We start from the raw sequence: 20954 nt of genomic DNA, 5'->3' as shown, positions 1-20954 counted from the left end.
TTTGAGTTACCCTGAGGGTATATATTAATATTTGTTTTGTGAATAATAAATCAAAATCTTTTTAAAAATTTTCATATCATAAAAAGAAAACTAAATTTTGTTATTTATTATATAAAATTATTTTCTTTGTTGATTTAAAACAGGAGAAGCAAAAGCTGCTTCAAACAGATGTCACGCTAGAAGACATTTTCCTGGAAAATGCGGAAATAATGCACTACAGAGTTGCCTTAGGGATATCAAGAAAATAAACAAGATAAGCCACATTTATGATCAGTGTAGTAAATGTGAAGACCGTAAGAAACCTAGTGGTGTAGAAGACCATCTTTGCACTTGCAGTCACCCTTCCTCTTCCCCTTGTCTATAAATTTATGCAGGGGTCGATTATGGCATCCGACTCAAAAGAGCATTATTTTCATTTTATTTTCTTATTAATATTTATAGATAAATAAAGTTTATAAATTTTAAAATTATATTTGTTGGAAATTTTAAGTTTTGTAACTTTTAAGGTGTTTTTGTTTGAATCTGGAAACTTTATAAAAAATGTATTCAAGCATAATTAAAGATAACATTATCACCCCTGTAAAACTTACTGTAGTTGGAATGTTGATAATTGTCCTCATACTCTTTTTTTTTTAATATATATATATATATATTAATTATCATCCCAATCGGGCAAAACGGAGTCAGTTCGTTTAGTGGTCACGGCGTAACCTAAAAAAAACGCAGAGAGAGAAAGAGAGGGGAAGGCCGCCGCGTTTCATCCCTCCGGCCGATGGTGTGGGCTCCTTTAGCCACCGTCGGTCCGGTCGGTCATGCCATAGATTTCAGCTTCTTCCTTGTCATTTTTTCGTCTTTGGTTTGAGTGAGAGAGATCTCCTTTTCTTCTTTTTGGGGTGGACTTTAAAGTTAGGGTTTCATAAATCCGGGACACAGAGGCTCCGACAGCTCTGTTGTCGCCGTTAAAGTTACGGAGGATGGATGCTTATTCAGATCTGTCGCCGCCGTCTAAGCATCGGGGGTGGAAGTTTCTTCAGATCTGCGCCGCCAGCTCTGGGGTCTTTGGCTATGAAGACGACTCGTGTTTCTTCTGGCTCGGTGGAAGTAAGGGTGGTTGGTATGAGTCTCCGTCGTTTGGAGACGGTGGAGTTAGGGTTACCATGAGATGGAGGCGGTGGTTGGATGAGTGCTCGAGAAGAGTGATGATGCTCTCCGATGGGTCTGACGGTTCTCTGATGGGTTGATGTGGAGTAGCTTCATGGCGTTAAGGTTGAGGGACGAGATCTCGATTCTCTAGGATCGATTGAGGCTCTCCTCTGGAAGAAGAAGTTACGGTGAAGTAGTGGGATGCGGCGTAGGTGTACGCGCGCGGTGCGGCCGGTGAATCGACGGTTCTGCAACGGTGTAACCTTTCCCGGCGGAGGTCTCTTCGGCGGTCGCAGTTTCAAGGTGGTCTCGAGACTCGCGGCGTAAACGAGTATGGGCTGTCGGTGGGGTTTCATCCTTTTGGGCCTTGGCCCATTTATCTTGTATTTTGTTATTTTCATGGCTCTTGCTGTTTGGGCCTTTTATGTATGAATTTGGGCTTCGGCCAGTTTTAATATATTTCAATTTGGGAAAAAAAATCGGGCAAATCGGAGAAGTACAACGCATGTGAGTCGGAAAACAGTAATCTAGGTTACAGAAGCAAGACTGAAACACTTAAAAGACAAAGATCAACATGATGCCAAGAGAAATCAGTCAAGGGTGAAAAGACAGGAAACAGAGCTTCCGGCTCCGTTGAACACAGACGATTTCAAGGGCAGGATGTCGGGATTTCGCCATGCCGGTATGTCCAAGACCGGCAGAGGATCCATCACCAGTTACCGCCAAATCTGCCGCCCACGGAGTTGTCCCGCGGCCTTAAACGGTGGCTCCGAAACAGAGACCAACTCCAAAACCCTAACTTCCCGGATCTGCTAAGGCCTCCAATCGTCGCTTAGGTCCGAGAATCACAGATGTCGCACTCCCAAGACGGCGGGGAAGAAAAGCTGGACCGACGAGAAACAAACAAGAGAGAACCGCCATCCCTCACCGTAGATCCGTCGACACCATCTCCCTCCCCGACAATCAGACGAGCCTTCGCCGCCCCGATGACTGACCAGTCACCACCGTCAGTCTCCCAGTCGTCTTCAAACCGGGAGAGCACACCGTTGGAGAACGAGCCACCAGAGCTTTGAAGCCCTCCTATGAACCTCCGCACCAGAGATCTTTCAGATCCGCCAAGAGGGGAAGAGAGACAGCTTCAACGACACGAACGACCACTACTCCGTCATGATGTTCATAATCCGAGAGGGGAGGAGGTGACGAAGCTTTCCGGCGTGAGCCATAAATCTTGGCACCTCCAAAACCCTAGACAGCGCCGCACGAGAGGAGAGAGCTAGAGAGATGCGCGTGAGGTTACTTGCCACTCAAAAGCCTGTTAATTATAACTCATAATCTATACTATTAAAGCACGATCCTATTGACTTTTTACTATAAATACCCTTTTATTTGTTACCATTGCAAATTTCATTAAGGGTAATCAAGTAATATTAATAGCACATCTATAATGGGTCACTTTTTTTGGATCCAGCCCACTGCCACTCAAATCTCTTTTGGACCATTTGGGCTAATTAAGAAATCAGACTAATTCTTAGGGGGGTGTATTCAACTAAGGGTTTGAAGTGATTTGTATTAAAATGACAAATCCACTATTATTCAAACGTGGATTTTAAAAAACACTTTAAAATCCAGTGTTATTGAACTTGACATTTTATAAAATATTCTAAAATCCACTGTTATTGAACAAAATTTAAGTTAGAGATTTTAGAGTGCTTTAAGTGTTTCTAGAGTGTTTGAGAGAAGTTCCTTAGTTATAAAAATAAAAATACAAATCCCACTGTTTTAGATGAGATTCTAAGTGTTGTAACAAAAATCACACAAAATTCTCTAATTCTCCTACAATCATCTAAAAACTCATTAAAAATCAAATCACATCAACTCAAAAAGGCAAAACAAGAAGTGATTTAAGAATCGAATCAACTCAGCACGTGATTTAACAGGATAATCAAATCGAAACGAAAATAGAGCTAAAAGCCTAAAACGTAGGCTAAAACAGAACATGATTCAACAAGATAATATAGATAACATAGCAGAAACTTCAAAAGACAAAACAATACAGTTTATTTCTTTGAGAGAAAAGCTTGAATCTTTTAACAAAAGCATCATCATCATACAGATCAAACACAGCAGCAGCCAAAAAGGCTCAAACTTTCGTATCAATTCCACAAAAAGACTCAGACTTTCAATCTTACCCCCACTCAACATTGAGAGACTCGTAATCCCAATACTCTTTGGGACGGATCATGTTCACGTCGGTGTAGACACACGAGCCTTCGACATCACGGTGGGAAGAGATATCTCGTCGAGTGGATATGGATTGAGATGAGGATCGAAGCTGCTTCCTTTGGTGACGACGGTCGAAGGTGAGGTAGGAGAAACCGACTGATCAGTCGGGAAAGAAATGAGAGAGAGGAGAAAACTTCCATGTCTGATGCGTGTCCATAAGCAACGCTGCTTCTGCCTCCTAATTAAGCCACGGTGCTTCAAATAAAAGGTAATTTTCTTTTTTTTTTTAATTACAAAAAAACCTAAGCACTCCACTAAGCACTAGCGTTAATGCTGCTCTTAGCTACCATATTTTAACAATATCTAATTTGATTTCGTTCAGTTTATATACTATTTATTTCGGTTTTATACCAAAATATTATAACTATATTCCTTTTTGTAACAAATTCTAAATTACATGATTAGAAATTAGTTTTATTAAAAATAAAAATATATTTTTACTATAACTTTTAAATATAATATTTTCAATTTTATTTAAATATTATAAAAAGTGAAAAAACTTTCATATATTATTATATAACTATGTTTTTGAAAAAATATTTTCCAATAAAAAAATATGTTCTATTTAGTTTGATGAAAATAAGAAAAATAAAATAACCTTTTAACTTAAAACAAAATAAAATACTAAAATTAATATTTAATCATGCATATCATATTAATAAATAAATAAATTTTGTATATATTATTAATTTTATTATAAAATTTGTATACAAATATGCTTATATATTTTAATGAATATGTTTCATCGGTTTATTATTCGGTTTATATGCCCTAGGGCTGGGCATTCGGTGGACCATTCGGGTTTCGGATCGGGTGTAATCGGGTGTCGGGTTTTCGGTTCTCTAAAAAATAGCCCCATTCGGATCTTATAAAAGTTCGGATCGGTCTCGGTGTGGTTTTTGTCGGGTTCGGTTCGGATTTAGTACCATACCAAAGAACCGTTTATATCTGATATACTAGTCGGGTGTCGGATCTTAATCGGGTTTTGGGCTAAGAAACACTAAATTATACTTGGTTTGACACAAAGAGTGTCCTCTGAACCTGTAAGTCTTGTGCATCAAGACATAAATACACAGAAAAAGTAAACAATGAAACACAAACTCACAAAGGCACAAACTCACAAAGACACAAACGTAAAAACCAAACATATAACTTTATTGAATTCAAAACCAAACAAAAGCCAATATTATTCAATGAAATGAAAACCAAACAAGATTCATGATCCAAAACCAAACAAAAGCCAACATTATTCAATGAAAAGAAGAAAAATAAAACGTTAACACTTGAAACTTCAATCTTCAAGCATCAAACTTCAAAACCCAGACTTCAGTCACCAAGGTTGTGAGCCTCGAACTCTGACAAAAAAACAGTATACAAACGAATTAATAAGAGAACACATATACAAATTTTAATGAAGTGAGCTTATGTAGAAGAAACATACCTTTCTCAAGTTTATCAAGCTGTTCAACTTCAGCAAGAATTTGTTCATTTGTGATGATGCTACCGGTAAGTTTAATATCAGCCTGCAACCACTGCTCAGTACACAGAAGAACCTCTATCATAAAGTGAGTCAAGCAGCTTCTGTGCGGCTCTAATATCCTACCAGTTGTGCTAAAAGCACTCTCTGAAGCGACAGATGAAACCTGCATAGCAAGGAGATCTCTGGCCATTTCAGCAAGAACCGGGTACTTCATTTTGTGCACTTTCCACCATGACAGGATGTCAAACTCGCATCCCAGTAAGACTTTAGGAGTCTCCACAGCTTCCTTCAAGTAAACCTCAAGTTCATCTCTTGTGTCGTCACCTTTCTCAGCTACAAGTTCCTTGTACACAGCATCCATCCGTTCATAGCCAAAATCATCGACTACCAGTTCCATTCTTTCTGATGCTTGCTCCTGAGACTCTGGAACAGGAACACTAGACGCTTGAGGTGACTGTGTTGGTTGGCCAGAAGACTCTTTGTGTCGCACGTTGTACTCCTTGAACATGCTCTGGAGAAGATCAGTCACTGATCCTAGCATTTCCTTAGCCTCATAACTGTCTTTCCCATACAGTTTCTCAAAACAAAGCTTAGCAAAATGCATCTTATTCCTAGGATCAAACACTGTCGCTAGGATCAGCATTTTATTAACTCCCTTGATACCTTCCCAGTACTTCAAAAACTTCTTCAACATATCAGATGCTGTCAAATTCAACTCAGAATCTAAGCTATTAGCTAAACCAGTGAGATTTCTCTCGATTGTCACTATCTCACCATAGCATTTGTATGCATTTACCTTAGATGAGGCAGAAACAATCAGAGTGCTGTTGTAGAAGATGACCAAAAATCGAATCAGCTTCTCAACACTACTCCAGTCGCTAGCAGTAGGAGGACCACACCTTTTAACTCCATTTTCTACTTCCAAAAAGTAGTCATTGTACAGCCTATCCTCTGCTTCCATCTTATCAAATGCAACCTTAAACTGTAAAGCTCTAGATAGCATAAGAAAAGTTGAATTCCACCTAGTCTTTACATCCAAAGGCAAGCTACCACGAGTCATCTTACCAGTTGTGACTCTTTGATCAAAAGCATTTACCCTACTGGTAGAAGACCTAACATACTGAACAGCATTCCTGATAGCTAATACTTTATCCCCTAGATCACGCAAACCCTCCTTAGCAACCAAATTTATGATATGCGCAGCACACCTCATGTGTAGATAATTTCCATCTAAGACAAAAGCATCAGGAGAAATAGAGCTAAAGACCCTATGGAACCTCGCTAAAGCAGAAGTATTGGCAGTTGCATTATCTACCGTGATGCAGAACAACTTCTCAATTCCCCAGTCTTCTAAACAGGCTAAAAGAACATTAGCAATGGTCTGACCTTTGTGATCGACCACATACTTGAAGCCAATGATCAACTTGTTGAGCTGCCACGATTGGTCAATGAAATGTGCTGTGATAACCATGTAGCTTGCACCTGATATGCATGAAACACATAATTAAAATGTAAGTATGCATCGGCTGAAATATTAATTGTAATGATTTATGTATTACCTGTCACTTGAGCAGTCCAAATATCAGTGGTAAGGGAAACCCTTTGTTTGCTTGTTTGGAGTAAGTTCTTCAATGCAGCTTTCTTCTTGACAAACATCTCGACAATGTTCCTGGTCGCAGTCCTTCTTGAGTGAGGTTGATAGAGGTTAACCTTGCAATTTAAAAGAATAAAACTGTTAGTAATTTGAGATGAATTTAAAACGAGAATTACAAATAAAAATTTATACAACGTATACCTTATCACAGAAGTGTTTGAAAGCTTTACTTTCAATGAATGCAAGTGGCAACTCTGCCAATACCACCAATTCATTACACGCTTCTTTGAAAACCGTCTCTGAAACTCTAGATAGCTTCAGATTTCCTTCTTTACCAATCTTTTGTTGATTCTTTGTCTGACCAGACAACCATGATTGGTGTTCTTTGCAGATGTTCAGATGCTGCTTCAGGTTAGAAGTTCCCGACTTCGATGCACAAGAAAATATCTTGTGGCAGTGGTGACAAGTACACTTGTCTCGGGTCTCTTTGGTTCTGGTGAAATGCTCCCACACTTGCGACCTTGGCACAACCAGCTTCTTCCCTTTGTTCGCCTGAGAGGCTTCTCCCGATGTTACATTTGGATAAGCACTTGTCTCTTGGTACTCTTGGTCTTCACATTCCATTGCAACATCAGTTTGTTGGTTATTGAATGATGAGGATGCCATCTGCAAGAAAAAGAAGAATTGTTATTAGCTTGACAGACGCGATTGAAGAAAAAAGAAAACAAGCAACAACTAGAAGAAAGAAACAGTAGAAGAACTAAGCTCAAAGAACTAACATCACAGAGCTTAATAGTTAATACTCATTACACAAACTACAATAAGAAAATAACTTATTGATACTCAAAGAAAACTAAGAACATGCGTGTCTAAAATCAAAATTGAAACACTATAAGATTAAGACTAAAAAGCAAAAGTTTAAAACCCGATTCTACAATTGAAAAGCTAAGAAAACTAAGCACCTCGGATTGATTACTTTCGGCTTAAAGAGGTGGAATGGATTGTGAAACCTAACGATACACATATGTTTATATAAGAGATGGATTAAGGGTTTCATCGAAGATTTTGTATTTTCGGGTTATGGAAAGGATATACGGAAGTTGAGATTTGGGAAAGGTTGGGTTGTGATTTTTTGGAGAGGATCTTGGCAAATCGCGATGAAATCGAAAGAGGGAAACAAAAGGGGATTAGGGATTGTGTTATGTCTGCTCGATGATCTTCGGTGTCGGTTCCAATCAAATGGTGTTCGGTTTTCACCCGAACCGAACCGACAACCATCCCACCACCAAAACATAAACCGTATGATTAATTTAGAAGAACCGAGACCGAACCAAACCGGTTTTATCGGATCGGTTTCCATTCGGTTGTTCGGTTCTCGGGTTATTTGCCCAGGCCTAATATGCCCATTAGTGTACGACTCAATCTTGAAGAGTGCAGAGCCAAAAGTCACTGAATAAAGAATAATTAAAATAATCTTAGTGGCACCGACAACCTCCAAATTTTCCAACCACTACTCCCATGTACTCATAACAAAACACCAAAGAAAAGAAGATCCTCCTTCTTTCACTGTATAGAAATAGATAAATAAATTCCTCAACACATCAACAAAATTTTATATTGGTGGATTCAATTAAAGTTAATTCTCATACGTTTCAATATAAGATTAGTGTTTAGAAAAAGACAGTCTAGTAAAATTGTTGAGTTTTAGAACGGTTCTAATCGTTTCTTTTCTTTTTCTGAAACATGAACGGTTCTTATCATATTTCATGTTTATCAATTATTTTTTTATTTTTATATTTCCTAAAATTATAACTTTCTAAAAATTTTATTTGAAAAATTCAAATCTCATTGACACTGTTTTATATTCTCTCTGCAACTAAAAACCACAAACAAATAGTTTTATGAAAATTCACTTTTAGGTACTACTATAACTCTATGTATTTGTGGTTTTTAGATAGAGTTAAAACTTAATGAGAAATTATTTGAAATACTTTTTAAAAATATATGTGGTCAAAAATATTCTAACATTTAGGTTTTGAATTTAGTAATCATTGTTTAAAGTTTAGTATCTTGGAAATGAAGTTGATTTTTTATAAATAATTTAAATATTTATAAATGATTTAAAATACGAATTAGTTTTTCACCGCAAAATTTAAAATAGTTATAAAATAATTATTTTAAGAAAAATGGTAACAAATTATGGTAAAAGTACTATAATTAAACATATTTTTTACAAGGTCAGCTTTCCTGCCTAATTGTAACAACAAAGATGCTATCTTCTTAATTAAAACCATGTGTCTATTGAAATAGTTTATTTTTTACAAAGAAATGAAATATGTGCGAAAGTGATTGTCGCATTTGAAATGATCAAATTATAAAACATGCCGTAAATCATTTTTGTTTATTTCACATTAACAAATATATTTTTTTTGACTATACGCCGTTGGAACAGAAAGTGATTTGGAAAAAAACAAAACCAAACTTAGTTAGTAAGAAGTACTTTCCACTATTATCTTCCTTCACCACCAACTTCATTTCACAATAATAATGTTCAATAACACCACCACCTCCGGCGCCGGAGCCGTCGTCCCTACTCCCTCTTCTACAGTTCCCACCACCTTCTTCCCCGGCACCACCATCACTACAAATTCCACCTTCATCATCTTCGGACCTCCTCCACCGTTCCCGGCACCTCCTCGGAGCATCAACCTCACTCCTCTCATACTAATCTTCGCCGTCATAGCAATCATCGCCGTTCCCACTTTAGTATACGCTCTTTTCCCATGTTCTTCTCGCCGCCGCAGATCCTCTTCCTCCCGCCGTACCAGTTTCTCCGACGATCACGTCACGGTGGATATCACATCGCCGAACATGCCCGAGAGAGGCGCCTCAACCGCCGCCGCGCCTGATTCGGGCGTGAAATTCAAGAAAGATACTCATTCCAAGGAGATCGGGAACGAGTGCACCGTGTGTCTGTCTGTGTTCGCCGACGGCGAAGAGATCCGGCGACTGAGCGCGTGTCAGCACGCGTTCCACGCGTCTTGTATTGAGACGTGGCTCAAAGATCATCCCAACTGTCCAATTTGCCGAGCAGACGTCGCCGTTAAACAGACAGAAGCCAACGTTAACGTTAACGTGAATAGCAGCGGTGGCGGTAACCGCCGAGTTCCATCTTCTAGTTTAGTTTGATTTTTCTTATTTTTTTTTGTAATTTATTTATCGATTTTGTAATCTGTGAAATGATTTTGAAGTATTTATTGTGGCTGTTAGCAAATTATGTTGTGCTCGTTAATTTATTTATTCTTAACGTAATTTCCTTCGTAACTCCGTAAGCAACAGTGAGTGATGGGAGATGTAACGTTGACTCTACACAACTCACAGACAACGCAAGCTCATTTTACGGTGTATAAAGATCCAAACCTCATCCAACGGTTTATACTCATCGAAGCTAAGCTACAGTGTTTAAAACCATTTCTGTAAATCTTTGCTTGAACCGGTTTTATCGGTTCATCATACTCATATATGGTGTGGTTGGTTCGCGTAAACAAATTTCATGTCTTATTTTATGAAATATTTATGAAATTTGGAAGTTTCAAGGATTAAAACAATAATTGAGAAAAGACTTAAGAATAAAAAATATGATATATAACTAATTGTAAGAACCAAAATACAAATAAAATATAAAATTTCAAATTTGAAGTTTTAGTTTTTTTTTGGAAAGCAAAAAACTTTATATTTAAGTTATAGAGTTTCTTTTTTAGATTCTTTCTAACTGATGTGTTGTGTTTTTGACACCTTAAAAATCATTTTAGAACATATAATGATCAATTTTGAATGTATTGTTGTCATCTAGACGCCTTTTTGTTCTTAAAGTATTTTATAGGTTACAAGTTAGCTTGTTGGGAAATAATGCATTTGGAAAATAATTTGGAGCAAAAATAAAGCATAAGATCGCATTGGGCTGGAAACATGAGCAGATCGATCAATAATCGATCGATCGAGGATATAATATTGCGAATTTTCCAATGAGAACGGATCGGTCGATCCAGAAATTCAATTGCCGTCATTTTTTATGCAGCGTAGAATTATGACAATTACTATTTTATTTGTATTATCTTTATTTTAATAGTTTTTCTATTTTAATTAGAATTTAATAGCTTTTATATTTTCATATAAATAGTCTCTTAGGCTTACAGTTGTATTCAATAATTTTGATTAATTAATAAAAGTTGAGAGTTTTCTCTTTGTTTCCTTGTTTTGGTAAGATCTATAGAGATTTCAACGAATTTAAAAAGACTTGATTTATTTGGGGATTCTAAGATTAAACGAATTAATAATCTTGTGACTATTCTACTTTTATGGGTATTTTTAAAATCGACAAATCTCTAGTTCTATCTTATAAACCTTCTCTTCATCAAGTTTGACAGGTGATCGACCGATCCTTGGTGTAGATATCGATCGATCCATTGCAAAGATTGACTGATCCGTATCTGAGAGATCGAACAATCTGTGATGCAACAGAGCAACTTTCCATATTTTCAAAGAGATGCGTTATATATGAAGACCTAAAAACCTAAACACCCAAGATTATTCTGCTTTTTCATATGTTCTTGTTCCTAATGGCCAGAGAGAGTGCTAGAGAGAAACTTGAGAGATTTGTAACTCATTTGAAAATCACTTTGTAGACTTTTGGAAGATGATTCTTCTTGTAATTATATGGAGAAGATCTTCTTAACCATTTCCTTTACTCAATACAATTTCAGATGTTTTCTTCTATGATTTCGGTTTGTTATTGTTTGATTATAAGTGAATAGTCGTCTAGTTGGGTTAAGGGGTTCTCATAGGGATTTTTCGATATACTGATCAAGAAAATTGTTAGTCTAGGGATTTGTGATTTTGGATCTTTGTCTACTAATGTTTTTAAGGCTGAGACTTGTCTAATCACTTACCATCTGTTTCTAGGAATTTCATCACACCAAAATGTTTTTTGAATTCTTGAAATATATGTAGACGAATAAAGTTTATGTAACTAATATAAGTTGATGTTACTGAGCCTTGTGAACTGATCAAACATGAACATGAAGCTTGTTTAAAATCTGAGGTATACAGTGAAACCTAGTATTTATGACTTTAATCATAGGGTGTGGAAGCTATGGAAGTAAGTTAACTTTACTATTTTGTTTTGAGTTCAAGACGTCGCTATAATTTAGTTCCCTATTTATTGTTGTAGATCAATGCTGAGGAAAGATCCCTGATAATTTCTATTGCCACCGCTTGTTTTAATTGTTTATAAACTCGTTTAGTTACCTCTTGTTCCTTGTTTGCTTTATTGAATTAAAAAAATTGAAAACCAAACAAATAAATCTTTTTATTCATTTTTGGCTAGTAACTTGTATGCTACTCTACGTGTGGTCATCGATCCTTGTGGATTCGATCCGCATTACTATAATTTACTAGGGGCATAGCCCCCGCGCAAGCGCGGGGCTGGTTTCTTTTGTAATACGTTGTGTAATTTGTTTAACGGGGTGTTGTCTGACGGGTTTGTTCTTATTGCGGTGTGTCTATGGTCGTATGCGATGTTATTGTTTGTTGTTTTTAACGTTTGTATGAGCGGCTTCTCTTTAGTTGTGATGAAAAGAAAACTGGTTGTAACAGACATTCAATGGATGGGTAGAAGAATGAAGCGTGAATTCATATGGGTTGATATATAATTTTTGTATATTTTAATGAAACCATCGACCATTGGCATTATAAGCGGAATCGTATTCAAATATTATGGGGTTATGTAGTGAGTTAGTGTCAAATTTTAATTATATGAAGTTGACTATACGAACATTTATTTGACAGTATGAAAGTTGGGAACTAAATTTAAATTATATGAAGTTAATTTTATGTCTTTGTCCTGAAGATGGAATTTTGGGTTTCTTAAAACAGACGTGCTGCTTGAGAGAAGAAGGATTTTTTAAAAGAGTTCCAACTGTAAAATAGTGTTTGCTTGTCAAGCACGTTACCTGCGTCACAGTATTTATGCATAACGGTTGTGTTATTTCTTTTTTTTTTGGTAAATTACGATTGTGTTTAATCTTTGTAGGAAGTAAAATGACATCTTTAATTTAATGAAAAATATGCCAAAATATGCGACTGAGATGATGTGCCAGAAAATATACGACATGTTACGGAATTATGAATCAAGTGTAACCCGTCAACGATTAATTAATAATTCAAAGCGCAGATAAAATATCTTTGGATATAAAAAGACAGAAAAGGGAAGAAAACCAAGTCGCTACAGAGAAACAGCTATTAGAAGCTTTTGTAAAAACATAGATAGAGGTGTTGACGGGATGATAGGAATAGATTATCCCATCTACTCACTGCCACGCTTGCATTTCTTCTGAGCGGTTGCATTCTCAGGAGGAGTTGCCGAATCTTATCCCTCACTAATCTTGTCTCCTACGATAGGAGGGCCAGAAGAAGAAGCTGCCAGTTCGACGTTGTCCTCACTGTTTGAAGGGAGCCCCTCAAAGTGTTCCTGAGTAACACAAACAGACAGTCTTTAAAAAGGATGTAATTAGCAAAAAAATATAACCATATTTAGTTAGTGAACCTTGACATGGTTCGCTATGGTGACATCTTCAGTGATGGTGGAGACAGTGAAGGTACGGTGGTTAGGAGTGAAGTTGAAAGGTGTGACTCGGATCTGGAACACAAACTCCTTCCCTTCTAGCTCTTCAAGGCAACCTGGGAGACGCTCCTCTCCACCCTCATGCACCTACAGCAAATTAGCAATACTCGGAAGTTATGACGCCTGGGGAAAAATTCTAAAACTAATCTAAATGTTCTTGCAAAGCAAAGAAAGTACCATATCGAGAGCAAGAACAGCAGCGTCCTGCTTGGTTAGTTTTGACATCTCCTTATCGAGGACAACAAATGTAACGCTATCTTTGCCATCATCAACAGCTAGCTCAACACGAAATCTAAGATTGTGAAATGAAAGTATTAGTAAACGTCTACTTGAAATGTTTTAACCATTCTTAAAGTGTAGAGAAACCTACCTGAGGACACCAGTCAGGTCAGAAGTCACACATCGGGTGCAGTTCAGGGAAGTTCCATGTCTCTCCAATTTTTTGTGGCAACCAGTGCATGACACAAATGACCACCCATTTTCTTGATTGACAGTTTGACACAAACAATCTGGGCCTTGCAGAGGAAATCAGCCTCTTGGGTCTGCCACAACGTAATATTTTAGGCAGTCGAAACAAAAAAAAAAACTAAAGAAACTATATTGGAGTAGTAAAATCAGACAACAACCTGCTCATTGGAGTTGGATATGAAGGTGTTGAGATCCCCTATCGAGACAAGTTCATTTTTCTTGATCCCTTCGAGAGTGTCAATACATGTATAACCCTGAACGGCAGTGGCCCCGACACTGCGTATAATATGATGAAACATTAGATAACATATAATTCTGCAGTAACTTCAGAATGATAATTTTTACCTGCTTACAAACTCTGCTACTTCAGGGATGTTGGTGTCAAAGAAGAACCTAGTTCCTTGTGTGGAGTTCAAATACAGGTTCCCTGATTAGGAAGAAACAATTGTGAGCGGAAAACAACAAATAAAAAGAGCAAAGCCAAAGACTATACGAAAACATCAACTGTTTCATAGAGGAGATGATTTTACCTCCGAACACTTTAGGATTAACTGAGGTCACCAACAGCACGGACTGGGATCTATCCCCTGCATTCAGAAGTCCCCGAAAGGTTGATGCAGCCTCGTACCACAGAGACAGGTAAACGGTTACAGTCCTGTCAGAGGAGCGGAACCAATCATGTTTCAATCATAAAGTCAAACCTCACACAATATAATTATATACGGAGACATGTTTCACAGGGAAAAAATATAAAATCTCACAAGACAATTAATTTCCATTAAAACATGCTTCACTACTTGACCAATCAAGATTCGTAAATAGTTTTAACTATCTACAATCGAACCTGCGAAAGACTGGCAATGGTTTGAACCGTAGCGGTTTTGCTACACTGCACTTCGTGGGATCTGACTATGAACTTCTCCTTATACAATAAGCCATCCTCCATCAAGCTACCCAACATGATGCCTCTTTCCACGGCCAAATAGACATCTGTGGCGAGCATCCACCCTTAGAAAACGAATCCTCTGCTCCTCTGCCGTCACCACATCGCTCCACTGGTTCGTCTTCACCCTTCGATTCTTCAACCTGCAACTAAATCAAAGCCACACAGAGATGATGAGAGAATTAATTATTTGTAGACCTAAAATGGAGGAGATGGAGAGACATGAGATCTCAAGAAGGTGGAGATACATGGAGTAGAGATCTGAGAAAGAAAAAAACAGATTCGTATGAGGAAGCGTCTCGTCGCCAGAGACGTGCGTAGAGACTTTAAAGTTCGATCAAAACAGTTGAGAACATGAAGAAGGATCGCCACATCAATCTATCTAATCTACATGAAGACGGTGAAACCCTAATCTATAACATCGCGATGGCTGCTGATTAAAGATGGACCAATAAAGCCTAGTAAAAAGACAAAACAAAACAAAGACGGAAGGCCTGTTTCGTTTTTTTCTAAATGAGGTGAGGACCACTCAAAAATTGGACACGTGTCCTTTATACAGGAGTGATACTCCCTCATTATAATATAGATTCTACTGCACACTTACAGTTAGATAATCAGATTAAAACCTGACCTACCACTAAGCAATGTAAATAGTTCTTTTGTTGTCGACTAACTCTTGATTATTGATGAAAAACATTACTCCCTATGTTTTTAAAAGATGCATGTTCTGGAAAAAATATTTGTTTCAAAAAGATGTATTTTTTATGTTTTCTATATAAAAATTGCAAATTTCAATAAAATTAATTGAATTTATTGAAAGACTATTGGTTAAAATGCATTGAAATTTGGTAATTTCTAAAAACAATGTATAATTAATGTGCTTTCTTAATATGTGTGAAAATTCTAAAACATACATCTTTAAAAAACAGAGGGAGTACTATATATGCTTGTAGACTTGATAGAACTTAAACAGCGTTTAAAAAACTTGAGTTGGTAAAAATTGTGGAAAGTCATAGCCATTGTATTGTGATCCTAGATACTGCAAAATCAAAGCCATTGAACTATATGTGTATTTTACATAAAATCTTAAAATCAATGCCATTGAGTTAGTTGTCTATTTTGCATTTATACATCTAAATCGAAGCCAATGGACTAGTACTTTTTACATCATCAAATGCCTTTACCAAAGCCATTGAACTATATGTGTACTTTACATAAATTCTAAAATCAATGCCATTCAATTATTTGTCTATTTTACATACCTCTAAAGTCGAAGCCAATGAACTATTTGTCTATTTAATTCTTACATCATCAAATGGCTTATCAACTTACTTTTCTTTGTGACAGCTCAATTGGTCTATTCTACACATAACCCATTGAACGCGTGTTTCAGATCTGCAAATTAGTTTTTGTTGGTTCGTTTGTAGTTTTACTAGGCGATCTATAACTGTATAAAATCTATTGAAATATGTGAGGAATGTTTTTGCGTGTTAGGTACAAACTTAGAAAAGAAACCTTGGAAAGTGAACCGAAGGCCTAAACGTATATAGGGAGATGGAGAGACTAAGAGACACGCGGCTCGAGTGAGCGTGAGGATCAGTCACATCTTCGAGAGGGATAGATATTGCCATGCAGAGAAAAGAAAAAGCAAAGCAAGGGAACATGATGGACCGGTCAGTCGGTCACGATGCTTCGGCTGTCGTCCAACGACCAAAGCACCCATTTTACCAACTTTTCCTATTTTAAAATCTCTTTTATCTTCTTTTTGTTGTTAAATAATTAGACTAAATCATTATATGATCAACGATCCTATTATAATCATTATGTAACACCTCGAAGTGCGATCTACATACTACCTTTGTCTCCTAAATCCACTCCATATATTCTACTCGGATCAGTCCACATAGAAATCAACTATATAATCACTCTTAACGAGAAATAATACGTTTCTTTAAGTTGAATCAATCTATTCAAAACACATTGTGGTCATTATTTTAAGGGACAAGGGTTAACTTTACAATTTTACGTAAGGACTTCAAACATTTCGATTACATCGTTCTTTGAATAATTTTACAATGAATTACAAAATACAATGTTTTTTGTCTTCATGGATTCATACAATGATACAAGCAATTTCTAAGAGCAAAACGAAACTAAGTCTATTGATTTGTTAGAGTTGATATTCTACTCTACAGAAATCATCTGTCAAAAATATACTTTTATTAATAACATGACAAATAAATAGTAGTCAAATAACCACGAGTCAGGCAATGCTGATTTTGATCTGTAAATCTAAATGTGAGGTGAAGCGATGACCACCACAAGACGGTAAAAGCTTATGTACCAAGAAAATATACTTATATATGGGCTATTGATAAAATTTGAACCCTAACTAAAGCAAGAAAACAAAAAGAATCATGTTAGTCCCACCCCATATGGAAAACAAACCCTAATAATTACACATATAAGAATTATTTTCTTATATCCCCATAAAAAGATATTGTATACAAATATGCATATATATCCACATAAATGTATATAAAGGTTCATCCACTTTAAATTTAGCCATCTTCATTCTCACACTCAACCTTCTCCTCTCTTCCTTCATTTTCTTTGTTTTTTCCTTGATCTGATTCCTCTACTAGATTTTGTTCCCATATCACACACCGAGAAAAAGAGAAGAGAAAAGAATAGATACAACTTTACTTCTAAAATTCTGAAGAATAAAATTAGAAAAGAGTATACCATGGTTTTCTCCTCCATCCAAGCTTATCTTGATTCATCCAACTGGCAACAAGTAAGTTCTTTAGTATCTATATATATATAAAAGCTTCTTAAATAGGAGAAAGAATATTATTATTGCTTATCAATTACATGTTGTAATTTCGGAATCAAACTAACAAAAATAATTCTTAATTCAAAGCAAGCAAAAGAAAAGAAAAAAAAATCTTGCTTATGAAATAGCATGATTTAAAAAAAATCAAATAAAAAGAGTACTTAATCTTAGATATTCTTATTGCTTAGCATGTTTCTTCAATATTCTTGTTCACTTTCAACTATTCCTCATTCTCTTTTTTGTTATACGATTTTAGGCGCCCCCGAGCAATTATAATCAGAGTGGCGCAGGACCCTCAGAAACCGGAGGTCATGGTCTTTGTCATCAGCTGCAGCCACAATCGCAGCCACTGTCCAATGGTAGTGGAGTCAGCGGCTCGATCCGACCAGGATCGATGGTGGACAGAGCAAGACAAGCAAACATAGCCATGCCAGAAGCTGCACTGAAATGTCCAAGATGCGAATCCACCAACACCAAGTTCTGTTACTTCAACAACTACAGCCTCACTCAGCCACGCCACTTCTGCAAAGGCTGCCGGAGATACTGGACGCGTGGCGGTGTCCTCCGCAACGTCCCCGTTGGTGGTGGATATCGGAGAAACAGGCGTACTAAAAGCAGCAGCAACAACAACAACAACAACAGCACCGCCACTAGCAACAACACAAGCTTCTCCTCCGAAGCCTCGGGGAATGCATCCACCATCAGCGCCATTCTCTCCTCGAACTACGGAGGAAACCACGAGAGCATCCTGAGTCAGTTTTTGTCTCCAGGGAGGCTAATGAATCCTAATTATAATCAACATCTAGGAGAGCTCTTAGATAATACAAAAACAGATAACAGCATGAGTTTATTTAACTATGGAGGATTGAGTCAAGACTTGAGGTCAGTCCACATGGGAACTTCAGGTGGATCGCTTATGAGCTGTGTTGATCCATCTTCAAATGGGTTTTACCCTTTTGAATCGCCGAGGACAACTTCTGCGTCGTTCTCATCTGCTTTAGCCTCGCAGTTTTCTTCCGTTAAAGTTGAAGATAATCCTTACAAATGGGTTAATGTCAATGGTAATTGCTCTTCCTGGACTGATCTTTCTACTTTCGGCTCTTCTCGTTGAGTTCAATTCAACCAAAAAAAAAAAAACTAGAGGGTACGTACTGATGAAAGCCCTAGTACTAATTATTAGGTTAATTTTATCTTGTTTTACGTTTTTCTTTTGTTTAGTTTATGTTGTTTACTATTTCCCTTGTTCTCGATCTGTGGTTCTAGCTAGGTGTGTAGCTTAAGTCATTGGGTGTTCTGGAGAATGTTCCTTTGTTCCTTTTGTCAACAATTTTTCTTTTTTAACTATTTTTTGTCAACAATGTTCCTTTGTTATCTTTCGAGTTTGATTACTACTATTGAACCGTCTTAATGTCTTAAGAGTTAAGATGGATATCTGTTAAATCTTTCTAACATCATGAGATACTGAATAAGTCAATTTTATTTCGCACTAATATAGTATAAATATTAGATTTATTTTGTTCTACACCTTATCGCGTGTTGTGAATTGTTGTTAATCATTAAAATTTTACAGTGATCGGTAATTTGTCTTTAACTGAAACATGCTAAAAACAAAATATTATTTTGGTCTAAAGGTTTCTTCATAGTTTGCTCTCCTGTCCACTCTCGACTTTTCAATAAATATAGAATTGAAAGAAATGGAACAGAAGGTCAATTATGTATGAACGTTAACGAGCTTATCAACTATCCTCCTATCATTATGATAGAGCATATAATCTAGCCATAAACTATGTCTTGAATTCTAATTATAGAGTTGATTCCGAGGAATCTCAGCATAGCTAATTGTACATCTCAAAAAAAAAAAATTGTATATCTCCAGCTTAACCTCTGTGGCTCTGTTCTAAACCAGAATAGAACTTAGAAATAGTTTTTTTTTGCGCTTTAATTTTTTGATTATTTTTTTTGTAATATTCCTGTATTTTATAAAGATTTACATTCAATAATTAGAAGCAAATCTGCAATTGTAATCTAGAGAACTGAGATGACTGCCTTTCTTAAATGAGACAATGAAAATTTTAATCAAATGTCAGAGAATCAATGTCGTAAGATGTCAGTTTGACGCGCTTTGGAACTCGTGAACGCAACTCACTATCTGACAGATTTGCTTCTTCTTTGTCAGTGTGGGCCACGTCATCCATTTTCACTGTTAAGTAAGTGTTAGAAAGAACTCACTCTCAAGTCTCTACTGATTTGGTCATCATTAGAGTTTCTTCCCTACTTCCACTTACTGGTTACCTTTTTCCTTTAATCAAATTTTACGTTATAAACGATAAATGTGAAAATGTAAAAAACAGCTGAGCAAAAAAAAAAGGTTCTGACTTTTGTGCATATTATATGTTTTTAATTTTATGATTTTCATACAGTTAACTTTGTCTTGTTAAGTGAATTCAGCAGTTTAAATATTATTTACTATACTAATTCAATTATAAGGAGTAGATTAGAGTGGAAACGTTATATTCCAGTATGAATTAAGACATCCATTTTTGTAAACCATTCTAAAAGCAAAATCCAAAAACGTTATACAAACATTGGTTCCTAAGAAGAGGAGAGGGACTGGTTCACACGAAAGAAAAGAATCCTAAACGAGATTATTGTTCTGCTTTTACAAATACCAAGACTGCTCACCAGTATGGAATAAAGTAGCACATTCAAACCTAAAGCTAAGCCACATGGTAAAATCCCATCAAATCTCCCATAATTTAAGGTAAGTACCTTCATTTAGTTAGCTGCTATTACCAAACATAATCATCGTTGTGGTATTAAAGTTGTTTGTTTCACTATCATATGGGAATAATTTGAATAAATGAAGTGGGCAGAATCTTTTTGCTTACGAACATTAAATGGCCAGGATTCTTTGATACATCGGTTAGTAGAACTGCCATATCGGTTTACTCGAACTTAGGGCGCAACTCAGTTTTCCACTTAATGATTGTTATTCATTACAAATGCTTCATTGTATAAAGCAATTTAAATGAGTGTAAAACTTTTAAAAAAAAATATTGGATTTTGAAACTTGTGATACTATATAATACTATGAGGAATCCCCAACAGAAGAATTTTAGCATGTGAATCCGAAATACAAGCTAGTATTTTTTCTTTCTTTTTCTGACAAAAAAACTTTCAATTTGAAAAATATAAATACAAGATAAGACTAGGAATTTTAAAAATTGGAAAAAGTTACCTTGAAACAAGCTTCATGAAAACCTATGTAAACAATAAAGGTGAAGCCTAAACCCAAAAATGCACTAGAAAACTATATCTAGTGATAAGAACCACAATCATGTCGGACATTTTTTATCGAACCAACTTCTATTCCATGTTTTGGTATTTGATAAGAAGCTTTGGATGTGTCTACAAATGTGTATATATATATATATATATATATATAGTTTACAAAAAAATATGCTCGTCCTTGCAAGTTAAACCTTCTAACATTCGTCATAGTATATACTATATAGTATGTGTAAG

General features: G+C 36.3%; 3 protein-coding genes across 3 annotated transcripts; 2 read left to right on the top strand and 1 right to left on the bottom strand.

Moving 5' to 3' along the window:
- The first annotated feature begins 3105 nt into the window (after window positions 1–3105).
- LOC108846192 (RING-H2 finger protein ATL33) lies at window positions 3106–9792 on the top strand. The gene is made up of 2 exons (XM_018619416.2): window positions 3106–3634; window positions 8953–9792. The coding sequence occupies exon 2, from the start codon at window positions 9048–9050 to the stop codon at window positions 9687–9689; it is 642 nt and encodes a 213-aa protein (XP_018474918.1). The 5' UTR covers window positions 3106–3634; window positions 8953–9047; the 3' UTR covers window positions 9690–9792.
- Window positions 4563–7891, bottom strand: LOC108843937 (putative AC transposase). The gene is made up of 4 exons (XM_057004691.1): window positions 6702–7891; window positions 6466–6616; window positions 6222–6388; window positions 4563–4781 (listed from the first exon to the last, which is right to left on the bottom strand). The coding sequence occupies exons 1-4, from the start codon at window positions 7164–7166 to the stop codon at window positions 4725–4727; spliced, it is 840 nt and encodes a 279-aa protein (XP_056860671.1). The 5' UTR covers window positions 7167–7891; the 3' UTR covers window positions 4563–4724.
- Window positions 9793–17152: 7360 nt separating the features above from the next.
- LOC108845995 (dof zinc finger protein DOF2.4-like) lies at window positions 17153–18817 on the top strand. Its single transcript, XM_018619201.2, has 2 exons — window positions 17153–17390; window positions 17686–18817. The coding sequence occupies exons 1-2, from the start codon at window positions 17340–17342 to the stop codon at window positions 18538–18540; spliced, it is 906 nt and encodes a 301-aa protein (XP_018474703.1). The 5' UTR covers window positions 17153–17339; the 3' UTR covers window positions 18541–18817.
- The last annotated feature ends 2137 nt before the right edge of the window (window positions 18818–20954 follow it).

Source organism: Raphanus sativus, chromosome 3 (genome assembly GCF_000801105.2).
Source record: "Raphanus sativus cultivar WK10039 chromosome 3, ASM80110v3, whole genome shotgun sequence".
NCBI lineage: Eukaryota > Viridiplantae > Streptophyta > Magnoliopsida > Brassicales > Brassicaceae > Raphanus > Raphanus sativus.
The sequence above is the reverse complement of the archived record's forward strand: the minus strand, read 5'-3'. Positions and strand labels throughout refer to the sequence as shown.